General features: G+C 41.4%; 1 protein-coding gene across 2 annotated transcripts in view; it reads right to left on the reverse strand.

Moving 5' to 3' along the window:
- Positions 1 to 8461: 8461 nt before the first annotated feature.
- The window catches only part of LOC126162576 (POC1 centriolar protein homolog A-like), a 131887-nt gene continuing 119884 nt past the window's right edge, over positions 8462 to 20464 (reverse strand). For both annotated transcript variants that reach the window (XM_049919168.1, XM_049919169.1), the window contains one exon: positions 8462 to 9160. In XM_049919168.1, the coding sequence (XP_049775125.1) occupies positions 8816 to 9160 (345 nt within the window). In that variant the 3' untranslated portion in view covers positions 8462 to 8815. The remainder of the gene's footprint in view (positions 9161 to 20464) is intronic.

The raw sequence follows: 20464 nt of genomic DNA on the forward strand, positions 1-20464 counted from the left end.
CTAAGAGACGTTACAGGTAGTAGGATCTGTAAAAATTGCTCTGGATGTAGTAGTACGGTGCTCAGACAATCATTTGAACTACTTTCTAAATTAAGGGCAACAATTCTAGCATTTGATAAACTATAAGTAATCCTTAACAAAAGAGTGTTTAAATCTAAGTGTGCACTCACGGCATTTAATACTTGGAATAGTTCTTGGATATTTGCATTCGTTTCTTTACGAAGTACATACAAATATGAGATAAATTGCTTTACAATCTGTTCAATGAAAACTGTGTGGTTAGTAATGGTTCTTTGCATACTCTTTAATACGATAATTTCAATTAGAGACGTTAGTTGAATCTGTGCTGGACTGTTGTTCAAGAGCTAATATTTTGCCTTTAACTTCCAGTGGATCTAGACTAGTTAAAGTACCAAATACAGTTCGAAGGATACTCCCTCCAAAATCAAACCAGGCTCGTTTATGCCTAATTAAAGTTTTATGTGGCAAAAGCTTTAAAAAAGAGTAAATCTCTTGTTCATAATTAGCAAATGTAGACTCTACCTGCATTTTGGCTGTGATCCAGTTACTATACCAAGATGTACCGATTTCCAAAATTGTATCATTACCCTTAACAGAACAAATTAGGCCAATCTGCTTCTTTACAGAATTGAACTGTTGCTGAATTTCACTCAGATTGTACTTGAGGAAAAGTTTTGTATTACTTGTTGAAACTACCATGTCTGATCATGGTTCAAACAAAACACCTGTACTCTGTGGTATAGCATTAGCAGAATATGCTATCATCACAAGCATTACAATAAAAATGAACAGGGGAGTGATGACATCAGAAGTTAAGTCCCACAGTGCTCAGAGCCATTTGAACCATTTTTTTGAAAAATGAACATGGTTAATTAGTTTTAAATACTAGAGTTAAGAATGAACATAAAATAAATTACTTTCTTGGGGTAACCTGTGGAATAAAAGGTTTAGTTTCACTCGTGTACTCGTGCAATAGCTTCAATACTAATTTTCACAACACATTCACATAAACAAATGGCTGGAATAAACACACGCATTGCACTCTCACACTCTACACACATTTACGCAGATGGTAGGGGTGTGTGGAACAGGATCGCTTGGAACGTGACGATGCCTCTGCCTCGAAGTCTGGACTGCGACCTCACAATTCTCACTTCCTGGGTTTGAGAACAGCAGGTCTTCCTCTCGGTCGGTCCTCGTTGTCTTGCGATACTACAGGAAATCTACCCAGAAATGGCTTTACATGATTGATATGAATAACAATCAAATGAAAGGGCAGTTGGAGCTTAAGAGTGACTGGCGACAACACCTCCAAGATTGGATATGGTCCTTTCCAAAACTTCTTAAACTTTTTGACTTGACTCTTCTTTAACACCAAGTTGCTCAGATACACAAGATCTCAAACTTTATACTCTGGCACTGCTGCTTGGTGGTCATATTGTCTTGCTTGCTGAAGAAAGGATTGATGATTACACTGTTTCACTCCCTTCCATGCTTCCTTTAGCTTGCGTGCTAGAACCCTTACGTGTTCATTGCTGATTCCGGCAGTCAATCGTGCAAAGGCCAAGGGTGAATGCATTATTCTTCTGAAGACGATCTCATATGGACTTAGGCGAGTTGAGTTGTGCATTTTGGCGTTGTAACAACTTACCAAGCACTGTAAACAGACATCCCAATTGCTGTGTTTGCTGCTCACACAATGGCTAAACATTTTAATAATTGTTCTGTGGACTCACTCAACTCTTCCATTTCCTTCAGGGTGTGCTGGTGTAGTCCTTAACTGAGTTATTTGCATGAGCTTACAAGTCTGTTTAAGTAATTCACTTATAAAATTCGTTCCTTGATCACTAATTATGCTTAATGGTGATCCAAACTTAAGAATCCATTCTTTTAGAAAAACTTAGCTATAGTCGCAGCACTCTGATCAGGTATTGGTATCACGAGAAGGTATCTAGAGAAATGATTTAACATTGTCAACATGTATTTGTTTCCATCTTTAGTCTTTGGCAACGGTCCTACGACATCTAGTCCTACTCGTTAAAGTGGTTCACTTGTTTCTGGCAGTTCTTGCAATGGCACTCTACTTTTTCCTACAATGTTCTGTCTGTTACAGGAGTCACATTGTGAAACAAACTCGAAAATGTCAGCTTTGTGACTCGGCCACCAAAACATTTGAGCTATTTTAATGTTTGTTGCTTATTTACCGGAATGTCCTGATAATAAAGAATCGTGTTGCTCTCTTCATGATTTGCTCTTTCATGCTTTCTGGAATAACTAGGCGGTTTCCTTTACTAGTGATTTTGTACAATAATCCACCTATTTTGACAAAACATTGATCATTTTTCCATAATTTGCATTGTGGATCTTCTTCCTGAGCTACCTTTAACTCTTCTTCTCAACTCATTGCAACACAAACATTGACTTTCAACTCATTGCATCAGCATTCACATGTTGTTTACCAGGTCGGTGAATAACCTTAAATTGGTACTCTCTGTCTTAATGCCCAACTTGCTAATCTGGAACTTGGATCCTTTAAGCTCAATAACCATTTAAGTGCGGTATGATCTGTAAATTCTCTTCCTGTTAAGAAACATCTGTTATGTGTTATGCCAAAAACCAAAGCACAAAGCTCCTTCTCAGTGGTAGTATAGTCGCATTCTGCTTTGTTTAATTGTCTGGAAGCAAATGAGATTGGATGTTCATGACCATCAACTTCTTGAGACAAGATTGCACCTATGGCAAAATTGGATGCATCGGTTGAAAGAATAAAAGGTTTACTGAAATCTGGATAGGATAACACTGGGGCTGTGGTTAGAGCAGTTTTAAGCTCTTCCATTGCCTTTTTGCATTCTGTTGACCAATTAAATGTGACTCCTTTCTTCAGTAGCTGTGTCATTGGACGTGCTGTATTCGCATAATCGGCTGTAAATCGTCTGTAGAGATTTGACAATCCCAAGAATGATTGTAGTTCTTCCAAATTCTGTGGTTCAGGAAAATTCTTTACATTTTTAATTAATTTTGGATCAGGTCAAACACCTTCACTGGTTATAACATGACCAAGGCAGTTAACTTTACTCTGTGCAAAATGACATTTATCTATTGATAAATGCTGATTCATGTTTTCACCAAAATTTATTACATCATCAAAGTAAACAAGTGCTTGTGTTGGGGTGAGCCCTCTTAAAACTGAATCCATGAGGCGTTGAAATGTAGCTGGAGCATCATGAAGTCCAAACGGCATACGAAATACTTGTATACTCCTGTTGCTGTTACAAATGAAGTTTTTGCTTTATCACCTGGATGCACTGTTAACTGGTGTTAACCACTTGTTAAATCACATACTGAAAAAATTCAAGATCTACCCCAAGTAATCCAAGGTTTCCACTAAATTTGGTAAATAAAGGGTAAATGTCGGATGTGGTCACAGCATTCAAAGATCAGTAATCAACACAAAAACGGAACTATGGTTCTCCTGAAATGGATTTCTTCTTTACAATTACAACATGCGAACACCACTGTGGGTCTGAAGCACCGTTGTTCTTTAACCATGTCTTCTACCAACTCTCTTTGACTAAATGGTATGTGGTAAGGTTTCTGTGTGATTGGGGCAGCATTCCCTGTATGAATACGATGCTGAACTAAATGAGTAACAGGTAAATTTGCACGTACTCGGAATAAATCTGCATACTCCAGCAAAACAGGTGCTAAAATCTACTGTTCATAAACTGTCAAATGTTCTATCTTTTCCCAAATCTTGCGCTTTGGTTCATTATTAACTTCGTCTCCTCATTGCGGTACTGTTACAAAAATCTGTTTTTATAACTGCAACATTTGTTACCTCATCTGGAATCTGTATTACATCATTTTTACTTACGCTCGACACTTCAGCAGCTTTCGTTCCTCATGGCGAAACAACATCCTCATTGCTCATATTCATTATTGTAACCAGGACATTTGCGACATTCTGTCTCACCATTGTAGCGACACCTACACTTCTAGCAACATAACAATGCATTGTATCCAATAACTCACTTTTCTCGGACTGCTCAATTAATAACAAAGTTCCTTCCTTGCATCGGAGTGACTTAACTTCAATGTAGATTGTCTTTCCTGCTCCCTTGGGAATTTGCTGAGGCTGATCAATTTGAACATCGACTTGGACGGTTTGAACTAATGCATTGTATGGGCTGTCCATTCCCACGACGTCAGTATTGCTGCTCCTTTGAGTACGATCTGAAGAACCATTTCCTAGGTTGTAGTTACTACGGCCTAGTCTGATCTTTCTTTCTGTGACAAATATCTCTGCCTCGTTAGTGGACAAGAAATCAAATCCAAGTACACCGTGATAACGCGTTTTGTTATTTGAAACTACTTGCACCCTTGCTGTGTATTTATCTTTATTTTCACCTTCATTTTGGCCTTGGCCAAGAATTAATTCTACTACGTCAACTTCTCCATAGTTACGCAGCTTTCCTCCGTTTAAACCTCGCACTTTTAATAGTGGCGGTTTCAATTTACCCTGTTATCTATGCAACACCACATTGAGGTCTGTGTTCCTGTGTCAATAAGTAGCTTGATGTTCCTCTCACGATATACAGCACCTATCACGAAGTCATTTTCGGTCTGATTTTCACCGAAACTAACAGGACTCACTGTCTCTGGCAAGGGGCGGACGGAGTGGTTTTCTGGAACAGCCCTGCAACTGCCCTCCAGGTGCACCCAAAATAGTTGCCTGTTTCCTGTCCAGCAGTATTGTGCAGCATGTGGTGATTTATGTCAATTCTGTTCATGTGATTTTAGTTACCAGAATCAGTCAATTCAGTTTGTATATTTTGTGATATAATTAATAATTCTGAAGTGATGGATAAGTGTACTACATCCCACCAAAATGTGCACAATACAAAGAAGAGGGTTTTTTGCAGAGTCAAGAGCATCCAATCATCTCTAATGTAATTACAGCTTGTATTAAAAAGTTGACACAAAAATGACCTGTGGCTAATGTTGCCAGCCCCAAACAGAGGATAATTTATACAAAAGTCAGCTTTACAACAGGACACGTTAGAAAATAAACCACATGGTTTACTGGGATCATCAATTAAGAGCACTAAGAATTTTGGGAGGAAACCCATCATCATAGGCAGATTTACAAAAATAGTTCACAAAAATGGTGGACTTTTATATAACTTAAACATAGTGTAAAACAAAACAAAAAAAATCATTTTTAATGGCAGAAAGATGTTTTGCCCAGGCCACTGTGTGAAGTCGGATTCATCTGGAAAAATATGTGAATAAGGGAAAGATTCAGGTAGAGGGAATCGACGTAATTGACTGGTGGTGCAAATAATTCATTCAAACAAGGTAATTAAGCGATCAAAGCAGAAAGTTATTTATCTTGATGAAGCTTGGGCGGACAATGTTACTCTTAGAAAATGTCAGACCATTACATTTTACACACTTCTGCCAGCACTTTTTCCAGTTCCCGAAAGCCTTCTGGAAATTTATCTCTGGGACAGCTTTTAGATCTCTCATCTATCCTTCAAAAAGATTATCCTTTATCTTTTGAAAAATAGTCACATGGAGGCTAGGGCATCATTACAGTATTATTTTTAGCAAGAAATTCACAAACAGGCAATGAAGTGCAAGAAGGTGTGTTATCGCAGTACGAAGATCATGAGTTTCTGCGCCACAAATCCAAGCTGTGTTTTCCTGGATTGCTTCATGCAACCTGCATTTAACTTCTAAGTATTACTCATTGTTCATTTCACCTGCTAGCAAGAATTCATGGGTCACTATAACGTTTAAATCTAAGAACACTGACATAACCTTCATATCGGACCACTCTGAGCGACTTTCGGTCATAACTATCCAGAACATTTCCACTAGGACGACTAAGCCCTAGAGTCATCATCATATCCATCAACTCAAGTTTCATCCCCTGTAATAGGAATACTGAAACAGGTCATACCATTGTTGACTTCACCTTGTAATTCCTGAGCCCCTGCTTTTGTTCAGAATTCAACAATTTTGGAACAAATTTACCCAAAACAATGTCACAACATGAGCCAACTTGATATGCCAAAATCATCAGCTACTTCTTTGATTGTGATACAGCTACCTTTCATAGTCATTTCTTACATTTTTTGCACAGTTTCTTCAGTGTCTTCAGCCTTGTCTGAAATGCTTATATGACTTGTTTTACTCACAGCAGACTACCAAAAGCAATATTTCACATTCCTTAAAGTTTGATGCACTTTATTCTGTTCTTATAGCAGAATTTCATGCAAATTCTCTGATCTATTTTCATACAAAATAAATAACTGTCGTTACTACAAAAACCTTTGTAACTTTTTGACAAAATACTAAATATCCAAAGTGCCTAACACTGTACAGATACATACCTGATATGCTTACCAATGCAATGATAAAAAGTCGCGCAAAGCCAACTAATACTACATGTGAAATTACAGTGGAACCTTGCTAATCTCTTTAAGGGACTGGGAGCATGGTCGAAACACAAAAAAGGTACGGTAAGGACTTATTGACCAAGAATAGAAAATATTAGAACACTAAAAAATCTTACACAAATGTAATCCACAGTAGTGCCTGTAGTGTGAAATAAGTGTGTATCATACAGAATATATTGTAACTGTGAGTGAAAATTTAACACCTGTACATACCTTGTTACAGTAATCATTGAAGCAACTGGTTTGCCTGTAACTGTTTACAACACATGGAACCACATGGTAAAAAATGTTCTGCTAAAGAGCAGAACACAAGAAGTCTGTAATTTTCTTTTGCATGTTCCGCCATTTCTTAATCCATAAAATGTCTATTGGTGTAGCCGTAGAGCTTTGCTCAATATAATGAAGTGCTATACTTAATGTGTTATATTTTTAGCATTTGTATGCGACACTTGAGCGACAGGTTTGTTGTCTTCATTGTTGCCATCTTTCTCATGCTCATTGTTTCTTAGAGTTATAGTGTAAATTATCTAGTTGGCAGTTAAATTCTGCTTCCACAGTGCAGTCAACATCAGCTGTAACGACTCACTTACATCACTGGGCTCAATGTTCTGTTGTCAGCGTTGTATGTTTACCTTTACTTGGTACCACAATTTGGTTTTACACACTTTAATATGTAAGAACAACACTGTCACTAATTTTTAAAACAAGTGCATGCACAGTAACGCTTAATGATCAAGTTAGAAACAAGTTATTTCATAATTAAACAGACTTATCTATTGCAGTGACCTTTGTATGCAAACACACACGAAAAACAGGATCATCGGCGTAAGCTGGGAGTCAGGCAATCCTAGGTCAGATTAGCCAGGTTCTATTGTACGAATTCCACATTATTTTTTAAATACCCTTATGTAGCAAGAATTATTGTTTCTCAGCACAGTCCTACAAAGAAAAATTCTACCCCTTAACAGAAAAACAGTGTAAGAATAAGCCTTAAATTCTACAGAGAAATTGCACTATGTTGTGTTCAAAATCCGATCAGAATATATCCACTGTTTCAGGAGAAGATAGCAGACAAACATGCATTTGATTCTATATCTGTAGTAGATATATGAATCCTGAATTGTTCCTACATTAATGTAATTTATTCTATAACGTTATGTTTCAGTACATGACAATCATCTTCTGTATTCCGTATAGTTTTAATGCATTTATCTAAAAATAAATGCTGCCCAGAGGATCTGCACACTGTGTCACCACATAGTTGTAATGCATCCAACAGAAGCGCAATTCAACTTATAAAACAGCCTATAAAAGTGCCTTGTGATATAGTTGCGTAGACATATTGGGAACTCACTCGTTTGCTCACTCAAACTTTTAATGATGGACTACAGGATGTTATTCTTACAGCTGAAAACTACATAGTAACAATACTTTTATTTAGTTTATGTGCACACGCCAGGAAGTGGCTGTGGTAAACAGAGGTTCAATATCCTAACTATAATTAGGACAATATTCGCTCTTGTGGTTTAACTGTGCCGTGGACAGGTCTACCAGCCGTCACAGTTATATGCATAAACTGAACAAGTGTGGGCTCACACTGCTCATCGCATAGACCCTAAATTATTGCAGAAGTTCCTGGATTAATTTTTTTTCATTACTTCACAAATTGCTGGTATGCTGATATAGCATAATGTGCAAAATACTAGCTTGCAGAACATGGAGGTGAAACAGATTACAGCCCATTTTTGCATTGGTTAATCTTTGTGCCTGTTTCAAGCAGCTGGTCAGATTCCCTCACCTCTCTGCTGCTTACGTAGTTTCTTGAGCAAAGTTTACGATTATCACAAACAGATTACATGTGAAACTCCTATCTTTAAAGACAGGTTATGCTTTGAGGTCTAAATGGGTAATTGGCCACATGAGTGTCTGATCTACAATGAGAGAAGACTCATCACGGAAAAAGTAACAACAAAGACTGACATTTTTGTTCTCTTTAATGTTTCTGTTAAGATCAAATTTCCAGCTTTGCTAGAATTAAAAATAATAGCTTTGGCTTTGAAAGAATATTTAAAATTCATGAATAAATAATAAAAATTACACAACCAAACATGGTTACAGGGAGCAGTAAAACCCTTGCCTTTATAATAAGTTTTCACCCTGAACAGTAAAAATTATTCAGTTCTGTTTCTCTCATAAACTCACATCAGCGAAAGTTCAAAAAAACTCAAGTGAAATTAACATACACAATTAACATAACCTCAAAAACAATGACGTGACACAGCCAAGTGCAGTACAGAAAGCAAATAAATTAAATTTATCAGCTCATAAAATTAATCAAGGAAGACAACACTGTTGCGTGAATTTTCCTTCTTCAGACTTGTTTCATGTGTAGGACTCATTTTATCCACAACATCCCGCAGCCGATCCTCAACATTAGTGAGTCTTTCTTCCATGCACTCAACTGCTGAACGTAAAGCATCTATCTGGTCACATAGACGTTCCAGTGTATTTACTATAGTTGTATCCATACTCTTGCATTCAGATTCTTTTGGATTCTCACTGTAGATTTTAGATGCAACCGTGGCTGTTTCTGACCAATTACCATTTATATGAGCATACTCTCCATCTCCATCACCATTAGCATTGTTGCACCTTGTTGATCGTACTGTGCTCACCTGCCAACAGCATTTCACAATTAATAATATATATTAAGCACATTAACTAAAGGTTTTGAAACAGGAAAAAGATTAACACATTTTTTTTAAAAAAAATTATCATTTCAGCTGGAATACAATGCACTGTTCAGTTCCATTTTATATTCTAATAACTCAGTTGGGTCAAATTACTTTACCTTCCAATTGATGGCACCATTATAATACACAGTTGCTACGAAAATGTCTACCAGCTCCATTTGTACTTGTCTGTTTAAAATAAACAAAATTTTGAAATATGGATCAATTTTTTACTCCTTTTGAAAAAATTTTATTATGGTAATTGAATCTCTTACAAAAGCACTCATCAAACCATTTTTCCAGATATGTTCTGGTAGCTGGGCATATTTATAATCAATCATCCAGTGGTTACAAAAGCTTTGACAAGTTCAAGTCATAAAGGAATCAGATCAAGACCTTGAGGTATGTGCTTGTATCTCTGAAGGATGAAAACATTGTGGAACTGCTAACCACTCATATTTCTCACACAGAAACATCTGACAATAGCTTCAGTGATGTAGGTGTAACAGTTCAAGTTGAGAGGTGTAGTGCACAGAAGCAGGCAGTGATTAATCCAAATGGAATCTCAAGTTGAAAAACATTATTTGCGCCTTTGATGTGTTGGAAAATCAGTTAGAAATAAAATTAAAGTAGAACCTCACTTCGTTTCTCTACAATATACATACACTATATGTCACAAGATGCAGGCCCATCAATATAAAAGGAGGCAAGGAGTACTGTGTTGTTAGTAGAGATGCAGTCACAGCAGAATGGGTTGATCAGGAGAGCTCAGTGACTTCGAACGTGGACTAATCAATGGATGTCAACACAAAGAACAAAGCCATCACAGATATTTAAAACTGCCTAAAGCCGCCCAAGTTCACTGTTGTGATTGTGAAGTGGAAACACAAAGAAACAACCACAGCTAAACCAAGACAAGACAAATCTCATGAACTGACGAAAAGGGACCATCAAACATTGCAGAGGGTGGTTGTAGAATGTCACATTAAATCAGCAATAGGTATCCCTCATGAGCTCCAAAGAGCTAGCAGCAGTCCTGCTAGCCACAATGACTTAACCGGGAGTTAAAAAGAATGGGGTACAATGGTCAAGCAGGCCCTCATAAGCCACACATTTCTGTAGTCAATGCCAAGTGACGCTTGAGGTGGTTTAAAGAGATGTCACTGGACAGTCGATAGCTGGAAGCAAGTGATTTGGAGTGATGAACCACATGGGTGATTTGGGTTTGGCAAAACCCTGCCATCATGTGTAGAGCCAACAGTGAAGTATGGAGGAGATGGAGTTTTCCGTGGTTAGGATGAGGCCCCATCACTGCAATTAAGAAAACACTAAATGCAGAAGGATTTGGACTCATTTTACAGGGCTGGCTGCTGTGGCCGTGCAGTTCTAGGCGCTTCAGTCCGGAACCGCATGCCTGCTACGGCCGCAGGTTCGAATCCTGCCTCAGGTGTGGATGTGTGTAATGTCCTTAGGGGTTAGTTGGGTTTAAGTAGTTCTAAGTCTAGGGGACTGATAACATCTGAGGTCAAGTCCCATAGTGCTTAGAGCCATTTGAACCATCATTTTACAGAATTATGTACTGTCTACAGCAGATAAACAGTTCAGAGACAATGACTGACTGTATCAGCATGACAGTATCAGCATGACAGTATCAGCATGACAGTGCACTCTGTCATAAAGTAGAATATTTGAGGCAATGGTTTGTAGACAATGAAATTTCTGAAATGGACTGGCCTGCCCAGAGCCCAAATCTAAACTCAAAAGAATAACATTGGTGAGTCAGAAGGCTGCCTTCATTGCAGACACCATATTATGTGTACTGTAAAGGGATTTAATTATTTATTTGCACTATCTGATGACTTATAACAATGAGACATGTAATCCATAATAAAATTAAATCTTTGAAAGAAACTGCAAAGATGCAGGTTTGACATCTGCAAAAATAAAATGCGAGATCATTGTTTCAATGAACTGCATCATCAAATAGACACACAAATACATTACACATTATAATACTTTTCCCCGTTACTTAGTCATGAAAAATAAAATTTCTCTGATTAAGATTTAGGCACAGAAATGATAAGGTTATTTTCTCACTAACTATTAGAATGTATTAATACTTAGTCATTTACACTATGGAATACACGGGTTCCTTTCAGCTCTTCTTAGTGTAGTGATTGAAAGAAGGGCAGCAAATATTCAAACGGGGCGTGCATGGTGCCTCCGGATTCTTACGTTACCAAGAACAGAGATTACTGGTACTGCAGATCATAAAATGCTACTCATGAGACACGAGGGTAGTTTGAAAAGTTCACGAAATCACCATCAGATGCAATCGCAGAGGTTCCTGCGCAATAATTTATCATCTTTTATAAACAAACATGTGATGTGTTGGTGCTGTTGGTAGATACCTGTGGTGGGGATGTCCCTCTGTAGTGAACTGTGTGGGGGAGGGGAAAAAAATTCAAGCAGAATGGCAATATGAACAACCTTCAACCATTCTCAGAGCACCAAACATGATTTTTTGCACTGGTCTGTGACCACATATAAAACTTGGGTCCAATACTACACTCCAGAGACAAAAAAATCAAAGCAGTGGAAACACGTCAACTGACCACCACCAAAGAAATTAAAGACAATTCGGTGGACCAGAAAGATCATAGTGTCAGTTTTCTGGGATGCAAAAAGGATGCTGTAGATAGATTATCTTTCCACTGGTCAAACAATTATGTTGCTGGCAGAACTGATGCTGTGAAGACAGGTTGCGAGTCATGCTTGGATAGCCAGCACTTGCCCGCAAAGGGCAAAGGTCCTGATTTCGAGTCCAGCACACAGTTTTAATCTGCCAGGAACTTTCGTATCAGCGCACACTCTGCAGCAGAGTGAAAATTTCATTCTGCAACTATGTTGCAATACTATTCTAACCTCCTGGATCATCTACACCAAAAGCTATGTGACATAAGGCCAGGTTCGGCAAGCACAAAAGTCATCTTTTGTCAACATAATGAGCACTCACACACCAGTGTTGTTGCCATGGAAAAAATACATGAATGGAGATTCTCTTCAAATGAAGAACTGGCAGACGATGTTGACGAGCATTTTGAAGGTGAGATGCGATAAAGGCATCAGAATATCACTGGCCTGAGTGCATTAGTGTACAGGGAGACTACATTTAAGAATAGAAAAGTGTTTCACTGAGGTAAGTTATTTCTTTCTATACCATAACAAAAACTTTTCAACCTACCCTCTTATTACACACAGTGACCAGCATCACATCGGCTGTGCTTCAGCTCTTGAGGAAAAATGGACAGACATTCAGACACACCAGTGAAAGTATACTTAGCAGAGATCAAGCCATCATAAAGGCAAAGGGTGGACACATATCACATCAGTGCCCACAGAGAGGTGTCTGAATACACATGATCAGATAGTCTGTATATATTATCTACCTGTTGAGGATAATTTAAAGATATACCACAGATCTTTAACAGGGAATTCAGGCATAAAGTGTTCCTACTGGTGTCTGAGACATTTGAACTCTTACTTTATAAACAAGACTTCCCTGTAGAAATGCCATATATGAGTATATAGTCACTGGCTAATATATTAGCCATCTGAAAACATGGTATTTTGTTATGTGCAACTATTGGAACAAACAGTGGGGCAAGTACAAGACATACACGATTAGGTTCTCACCAGTAAGTAAAGTCCTTACAAATATTTTTGCAGCCTGCACTATTATTAAAGTAGGCTACACAAATGTTTATATACAATTACAGAAGGTATATAGAAATGGATGTAACTGATCCCGAACTTTCACGCCACATGCAGGGAAAGGCAAAAGCTAATGTAAAGCGGTCATTAATCCAAAGGTTAGTTCAAAAACATTTTACTAGGCATAGTGTTTTTAGAGAGGGGTATGCCATTGCCTTCTTTTGACCTTTGAACTGATTGACTCTACCAGTTATCCACTTAATGTGGATTCTGAACCACAGGGTAACTCAGCCTTTTTCACATTAACAAATGGCTGGAAGTGAAAGAAATGAAGAGAGAGAAAAATCCTAGGATTGAATCGAGATTAAAGCCAAAACCTTAGGAACTATAGTATGGCACTAATTAGGAGAAGGTTCTCAGTGGTGGGATAAACTTTTTAAAGCCATCTATGTGGTTATGTAGGTTAAAATCCCAGGTATCACACACTGCAGCCATTCACCCTGGTGGACCCTCGTTTGCAAGTAATTAATGAAAAAAAAAATTCGGAACTTTGTATGACACTCAATAGCATTAAAAAAGCTGTGCAATGTAGGTTGTGTGGTACAATGGATAGGATGATAGCTTCACATGCAGGAGGTTATGGGTTCGAACCTTGTCAAGTGCAGTAACTTTTTATTTTTAAATATTTATCGAAGTGACCAATCATTTTTATTCAATTAAATCATTTAAATGTATTTTTTATTTCCAGTCCTTTGTTACATAATTTTAATCATATAAACTTCTTCATTTGCTCTCATTGCTCTTCCTATCATTCTTTTTCCACTTGAAATCTCTGTTCATGTGTTTCTAATTAATTTTGTGTCTTAATTTTGATTTAATTTCTTTTATCACCCTGCTTTTTGTCCACATTATTGCATTCATTATATCTATTTCACATTTTGCTTGAATTTTGTTTTACTTATAAACCCTTCTTTCATTTAAATGTTCAACTGTTTTCTTTGTCTATAGTGCAATTGATATTTAGCTTACGTCTTGAATCTTTTATGGCGGTTACCATGCAAATAAATTGCATCTGGTAATGAAAAATACATTTTTCACATCACCGCACAGTCAACATACATAGATTATGTTGCCTTTTGTTTTTTAACTGTTAAGATAGGAATTTTCAAATAATTGAATATTATAATAGATAAACATAATTAAATTCATATTCACTAAAATTATGATTGGGAAAAGAATGATATAAAGGAAGAATGAAACAAATTAAAAAGTTCACATGGTGAATAAATAATGTTTACAGTTAAAACAATTAATTGAATAAAAACAATGATCAAAGCCATTTCGATAAAGATTTAAAAATAATAAAAAAAATTAACTGTATCTGACAAGATTTGAACCCACAACCTCCTGCAAATGAAACTATTATCCTATCCACTACACCACACAATCAGACTGTGTAATGTAACTTTTTTAATGTTACTATCACGCAAAATTCCATTTTTTTTGGGCTAATTTCTTGTAAACAATGACACACGAGGCTGAATGGCTGCAGGGTGTCATACTTGGGCTCTTAACCTACATGATTGTACACTTGGTCTCAAAAAGTCAATTCCATTATTGGGGGATAGGTGGCTGCTTACTGTAAAGGAGACACGTCAAGTTGCAGACAAGGCCGATTAAAAGACACACACATGTTGCTTTTGGCCCCAGCCTTCATCATGTAATTACTGATGAAGGCTGGGGCCGAAAGCTACATGTGTGTCTTTTAATCATGGAAGGTGTGGGGGACATTATGTTACCATAGGTTTAGGCCAGGATAATTACGGGAGCGGAGAATGTGTTGCATTATCCTGGCCTCAACCTGTGGTATAACACACACACACACACACACACACACACACACACACACACACACACACACACACACACACACACACACGACTGCCTTCTCCAGCATCTTGGGCCATAACGCAACATCAAGTGGGATGCAAGCAGCAATCTGGAAGGGGTGGGGAAGGGGAAGAGACAGTAGTGTACAGGTGGGGAGGGAGGAGTGTGCAGGGACCAGACTCCAACAGGCACAGCTTCAGGAGGTTGTGGGGCAGGGAGGAAGATGGGGGAAAAAGGAGAGGAGAGAGTAAAGATGGGCAGATGCCTTGGCAGAGGGCTGCAAATAAACAGAGTGGGAGACGAGAATGGGGAGGAGATGACAGGATGTCGGGGATGGAACTGTTGGATGGAAGGTGTGGGGATAGTATGTTACCATAGGTTTAGGCCAGGATAATTAAGGGAGCAGATAATATGTTGCATTATCCTGGCCTCAACCTGTGGTAACATACTGTCCCCACACCCTCCACCCAACAGTTCCATCCCCGATGTCCTATCATCTCCTCCCCATTCTCGTCTACGACCCTGTTTATTTGCAGCTCTCTTCCAATGCATCCACATCTTTCCCCACTCTTCTCATTTTTTGTTCCTTTTTTTCCCCACCTCCCTGCCCCACAACCTCTTGACATTGCACCTGTTGAAGTCTAGTCCCTGTACACTCCACCAGACAACTTTCGTCTCTCTGCTCACCCGTACACTACTGTTCCTTCCTCTTCTCCACCCGCTACATATGGCTGCTTGCATCCCACGTGATGTTGCATTCTGACCCGGGATACTGGAGTTGATGATGGTCGTGTATCAGTGAGGTGTGCTTGCTTTGTGTGTGTGTGTGTGTGTGTGTGTGTGTGTGTGTGTGTGTGTGTGTGTGTGTGTTTACTGATGAAGACTGTGGCCAAAAGCTACATGTGAGTGTCTTTTAATCATGCCTGTCTGCAAATTTACAATGGTTTTTTTATGTGATATCTGCATATATGTTGTTTTGCCTCTCTTACCCTGCAGTTATGTTTTTATGGTTTTAAGGTTCTGTGCCTCCTCCCCGAATATCACATACATGCAAAGCATCACTCACAAAGTTTGTTTCATGTACACAAGCAGTATGAGTGACGACTTGCGTGTATGTGAATTTCTGCACAACGAAGTAGGCATAGTACCTAAAAAACACAAAAACAACAACAGGGCATTAGAGGCAGAACAACGTACATGCAGACATCACATAAAATGCCAACTTAAATAGCTGAATTTGATAATGGGAATAAATTCCTAAAACACAACATGCTATGCCTGAGGAAAAAAGGTAACTGGTGCAGTGTTTTGGTTGGTTGGTTTGTGGGATTAAAGGGACCAGACTGCTACGGTCATCGGTCCCTTTTTCCAAAAAACTAAAACTACCCAAAGAGAATAAAAAACGAATAACAGGAAAGACGGCAGATGACACAGGACAAGAAATACTCCGACAGAGATCAGACAAAACAAATTAAAATCACACACAGTGTGACGGTGGTTGGCGGACCATAGAGAAAAAAAAGGAAAAGCCAACCACCAAGAACACATTAAAAACTCAGTTTAAAATCAGAGGCCAAAAGCCAGAATCAACACTAAAAAAAACATAAACACTCAGATTAAATGATAAAAAACCCCTGCCCAAATAAAACGCAAAACTAATTCCACCACGGCAGAGTCATCTATTAAAAGGGCAGGGAGCGTGTCAGGCAGCACAAATGTCTGCCTGAGCACAGCTAAAAGTGGACAGTCCAATAAAATGTGGACCACTGTCAATGCCGAGCCACAGCGACATAGAGGTGGGTCCTCATGCCGCAATAAGTGGCCGTGCATCAGCCGAGTGTGCCCAATGCGCAGTCGGCAGAGGACAACAGACTCCTTGCGAGAGACTCGCAAGGAAGAGCGCCACACAGTCGTCGTCTCCTTGACGGCACGGAGTTTGTTAGGGATGGTCAGACCGCGCCACTCATCGGCCCATAGCGCGAAAACTTTGCGGCGTAAGACTGCTCGCAAATCAGTCTCCGGGAGGCCAATGTCCAGAGATGGTTTATTGGTGGCCTCTTTCGCCACTCAATCAACATTTTCATTGCCGGGTATCCCAATATGGCATGGGGTCCACATAAAGAGCACAGATCGGCCGCAACGGGCAAGAGTATGCAGGGACTCCTGGACAGCCATCACCAGACGAGAGCGAGGGAAACACTGGTCGATAGCTCATAAACTGCTCAGGGAGTCACTACAGATAACGAAGGACTCACCTGAGCAGCAGCGGATATACTCTAGGGCACGAAAGATGGCGACCAGCTCAGCAGTAAAAACGCTGCAGCCAGCCGGCAAGGATCGTTGTACGTAATGGTCCCCTAGAATTACAGCATAATCGACCCGAGCAGCAACCATCGAACCATCAGTGTAGACAATGCCAGAGCCCTGATACGTGGCTAGGATTGAATAAAAGTGGCGGTGGAAGGCCTCCGGAGGGACTGAGTCCTTCGGGCCCTGTGCCAATTCGAGCCGAAGGCAAGGGCAAGGCACACACCACGGGGGTGTATGCAGAGGGGCCCGGAAAGGAGTTGGAACAGGGAAAACCCCAAGCCCGGAGAGAAGCTCTCTGACGCGGACGGCGATCGGACAACCCGACTGGCGCCGACGTTCTGGGAGATGGACGACTGACTGCGGGAACAGGAGACGACAATTTGGATGCCCGGGCAAGCTAAAAACATGGGCAGCATAAGCAGCCAGTAATTGTTGGTGTCGTAACCGCAGTGGAGGGACACCTGCCTCCACAAGTATGCTGTCCACAGGGCTGGTCCGGAAAGCACCAGCGGCAAGGTGTATCCAACTGTGGAGGATTGGGTCCAGCACCCGCAATGCAGATGGGGATGCTGAGCCATAAGCCAGGCTCCCATAATCCAGACGGGACTGGATTAACGCCTGGTAGAGCCGTAACAGGGTAGATCGGTCGGCGCCCCAGCGGGTGTGGCTCAAGCATCGCAGAGCATTTAAATGCCGCCAACACATCTGTTTAAGCTGCCGAATATGAGGCAGCCAAGTCAACCGAGCATCAAAAACCACCCCCAAAAACCTATGTGACTCCACCACTGCAAGAAGTTCGCCGTCAAGATAAATCCGCGGCTCTGGGTGGACAGTGTATCGCCGGCAGAAATGCATAACGCAGGTCTTGGCTGCCGAAAACTGGAACCCATGAGCTACAGCCCAAGACTGCGCCTTATGGATAGCGCCCTGTAGCTGACGTTCAGCAGCTGCAATGCCAATAGAGCTGTAGTAAAGGCAGAAGTCATCAGCATACAAGGACACTGAGACAGACGTTCCCACCGCCGCAGCGAGCCCGTTAATGGCTATTAAAAACAGGCAGACACTTAAAACAGATCCCTGTGACACACCATTCTACAGGACTTTGGAGGAACTATGGGAGGCTGTGACTTGCACGCGGAAGGTACGATGCGACAGAAAATTTCGAATGAAGATCGGCAGTGGACCCCGAAGTCCCCAACCATGAAGCGTAGGTAGGATGTGATGACGCCAAGTCGTATCGTATGCCTTCCGAATGTCCAAAAAGACAGCGACCAGGTGCTGATGGCGCGCAAAGGCTATACGGATGGCTGACTCCAGGCTCACCAGATTGTTGGCGGCAGAGCGGCCCTTACGGAACCCACCCTGAGCAGGAGCCAGAAGGCCCCGCGACTCGAGTACCCAACTCAACCGTCGGCTCACCATCGTTTCTAGCAACTTGCAAAGAACATTGGTGAGGCTAATGGGGCGGTAGCTGTCCACCTCCAAAGGGTTCTGGCCATGTTTCAAAACGGGGATGACAATGCTTTCCCGCCATTGCGACAGAAACTCACCCTCGACCCAGAGATGGTTGTAAAGGTCGAGGAGGCGTCGCTTGCAGTCCACTGAAAGGTGTTTCAGCATCTGACAGTGGATGCGATCTGGCCCAGGAGCGGTATCAGGGCAAGCGGCTAGGGCACTGTGAAATTCCCACTCACTGAATGGAACATTGTAGGTTTCATGATGGTGGGTGTGAAAGGAAAAGCTCCGACGTTTATGGAGCGGAAGGCCAGCGGGTAATTCGCAGAAGCGGAACTCAGAGCAAAATGCTCTGCCAAGCGGTTGGCAATTACGTCGGAGTCAGTACTAACTGCTCCATTCAGTGAGAGCACAGGGACGCTGACAGGGGTCTGATAGCCATAGAGGCGTCTAATCTTGGCCCAGACCTGCGATGGAGAGACATGGAGGCCAATAGTGGACACATACCGCTCCCGGCACTCCTGCTTGCGTTGGCGGATAAGGCGGCGGGCCCGCGCACGCAGCCGTTTGAAGGTGATGAGGTGTTCAATGGAGGGATGTCGCTTGTGACGCTGTAGCGCCCGCTGGCGATCTTTAATCGCCTTAGCAATCTCAGGCGACCACTAAGGCACAGTCCTCCGCCGAGGGGAACCAGAAGAACGGGGAATGGAAGATTCTGCGGCAGTAATGATGCTGGTGGTGACCGAGTGAACCACCGCATCAATGGCTTCATTAGAGAGAGGCTCAATAGCGGCAATGGAGGAGAAGAAGTCCCAGTCAGCCTTATTCATAGCCCATCTGCTAGGGCGCCCAGAAGAGTAATGCTGTGGCAGCGACAGAAAGATCGGAAAAAGGTCACTACCACACAGGTCGTCATGCACACTCCATTGGACAGAAGGTAAGAGGCTAGGGCTGCAGATCGATGGTGGAGTACATGCCATGTGCCACGCTGAAGAGTGTGACGGCACCATCATTTAAAATGGAAACATCGAGCTGTGCCAATAAATGCTCAATGGTGGTGCCTCAACCTGTTGCAACTGACCCACCCCACAGAGGGTTGTGGGTGTTGAAGTCGCCCAGTAACAAGAAAGGTAGCGGCGATTGGGCTATCAGCGCAGCCAGGACATGCTGCGCGACATCACCATCCGGTGGAAGGTAAAGACTGCAGACGGTAACAGCCCGAACAGCGACAGCCTCTAAAGGTGTTTGTAGAGGGACAGACTCACTGTGAAGAGAGTGAAGGACATAGATGCAGACGCCACCAGACTCCTTTCGTAAGCTGCCCGGTTCGTATAATAACCCCGATAGCCACGGAGGGCGGGGGTTCGCATTGCTGGAAACCAAGTTTCCTGAAGAGCAATGCAGAAGAAAGGGTGAAGGCTGATAAGTTGTCGGAGCTCAGCTAGATGGTGGAAGAAACCGCTGCAGTTCCACTGGAGGATAATATTGTCAATGGCTGAGAAAGGTGTGAAGGGACTGGGAAGGCAATTTATGCCTCTTGTTCACTCCCTGCCACCGATTCAGAACCCGCACGAGTGACATCCATGGCGTCTGAGGGACCAGCGAGATCCAGGTCTTCAGCAGACGCCAGAATCTCGACCTCGTCTTCAGAAGCTGAGCTTGTAGGAAGCGGTGGGACGGGTGCCACCGCAGTGTCGGGATTCTCGGGTACCTTTTTTTTTCAGCTTATTTCGCTGTGCCTTCAGTGGTTCAGGCTGGGAGGGCTTCACTGGGTCAGTCTCAGGGACGGACGACGACCGTAAGGCCCTACGACCAGGGACCGGTGGTTGTTTGAGCCACTTGCGGGTGTCTGCTTTTGTACCCGTCGGAACTTGCGAA

The sequence above is a fragment of the Schistocerca cancellata genome, chromosome 2, assembly GCF_023864275.1.
Source record: "Schistocerca cancellata isolate TAMUIC-IGC-003103 chromosome 2, iqSchCanc2.1, whole genome shotgun sequence".
In the NCBI taxonomy this organism is placed as follows: Eukaryota; Metazoa; Arthropoda; class Insecta; order Orthoptera; family Acrididae; genus Schistocerca; species Schistocerca cancellata.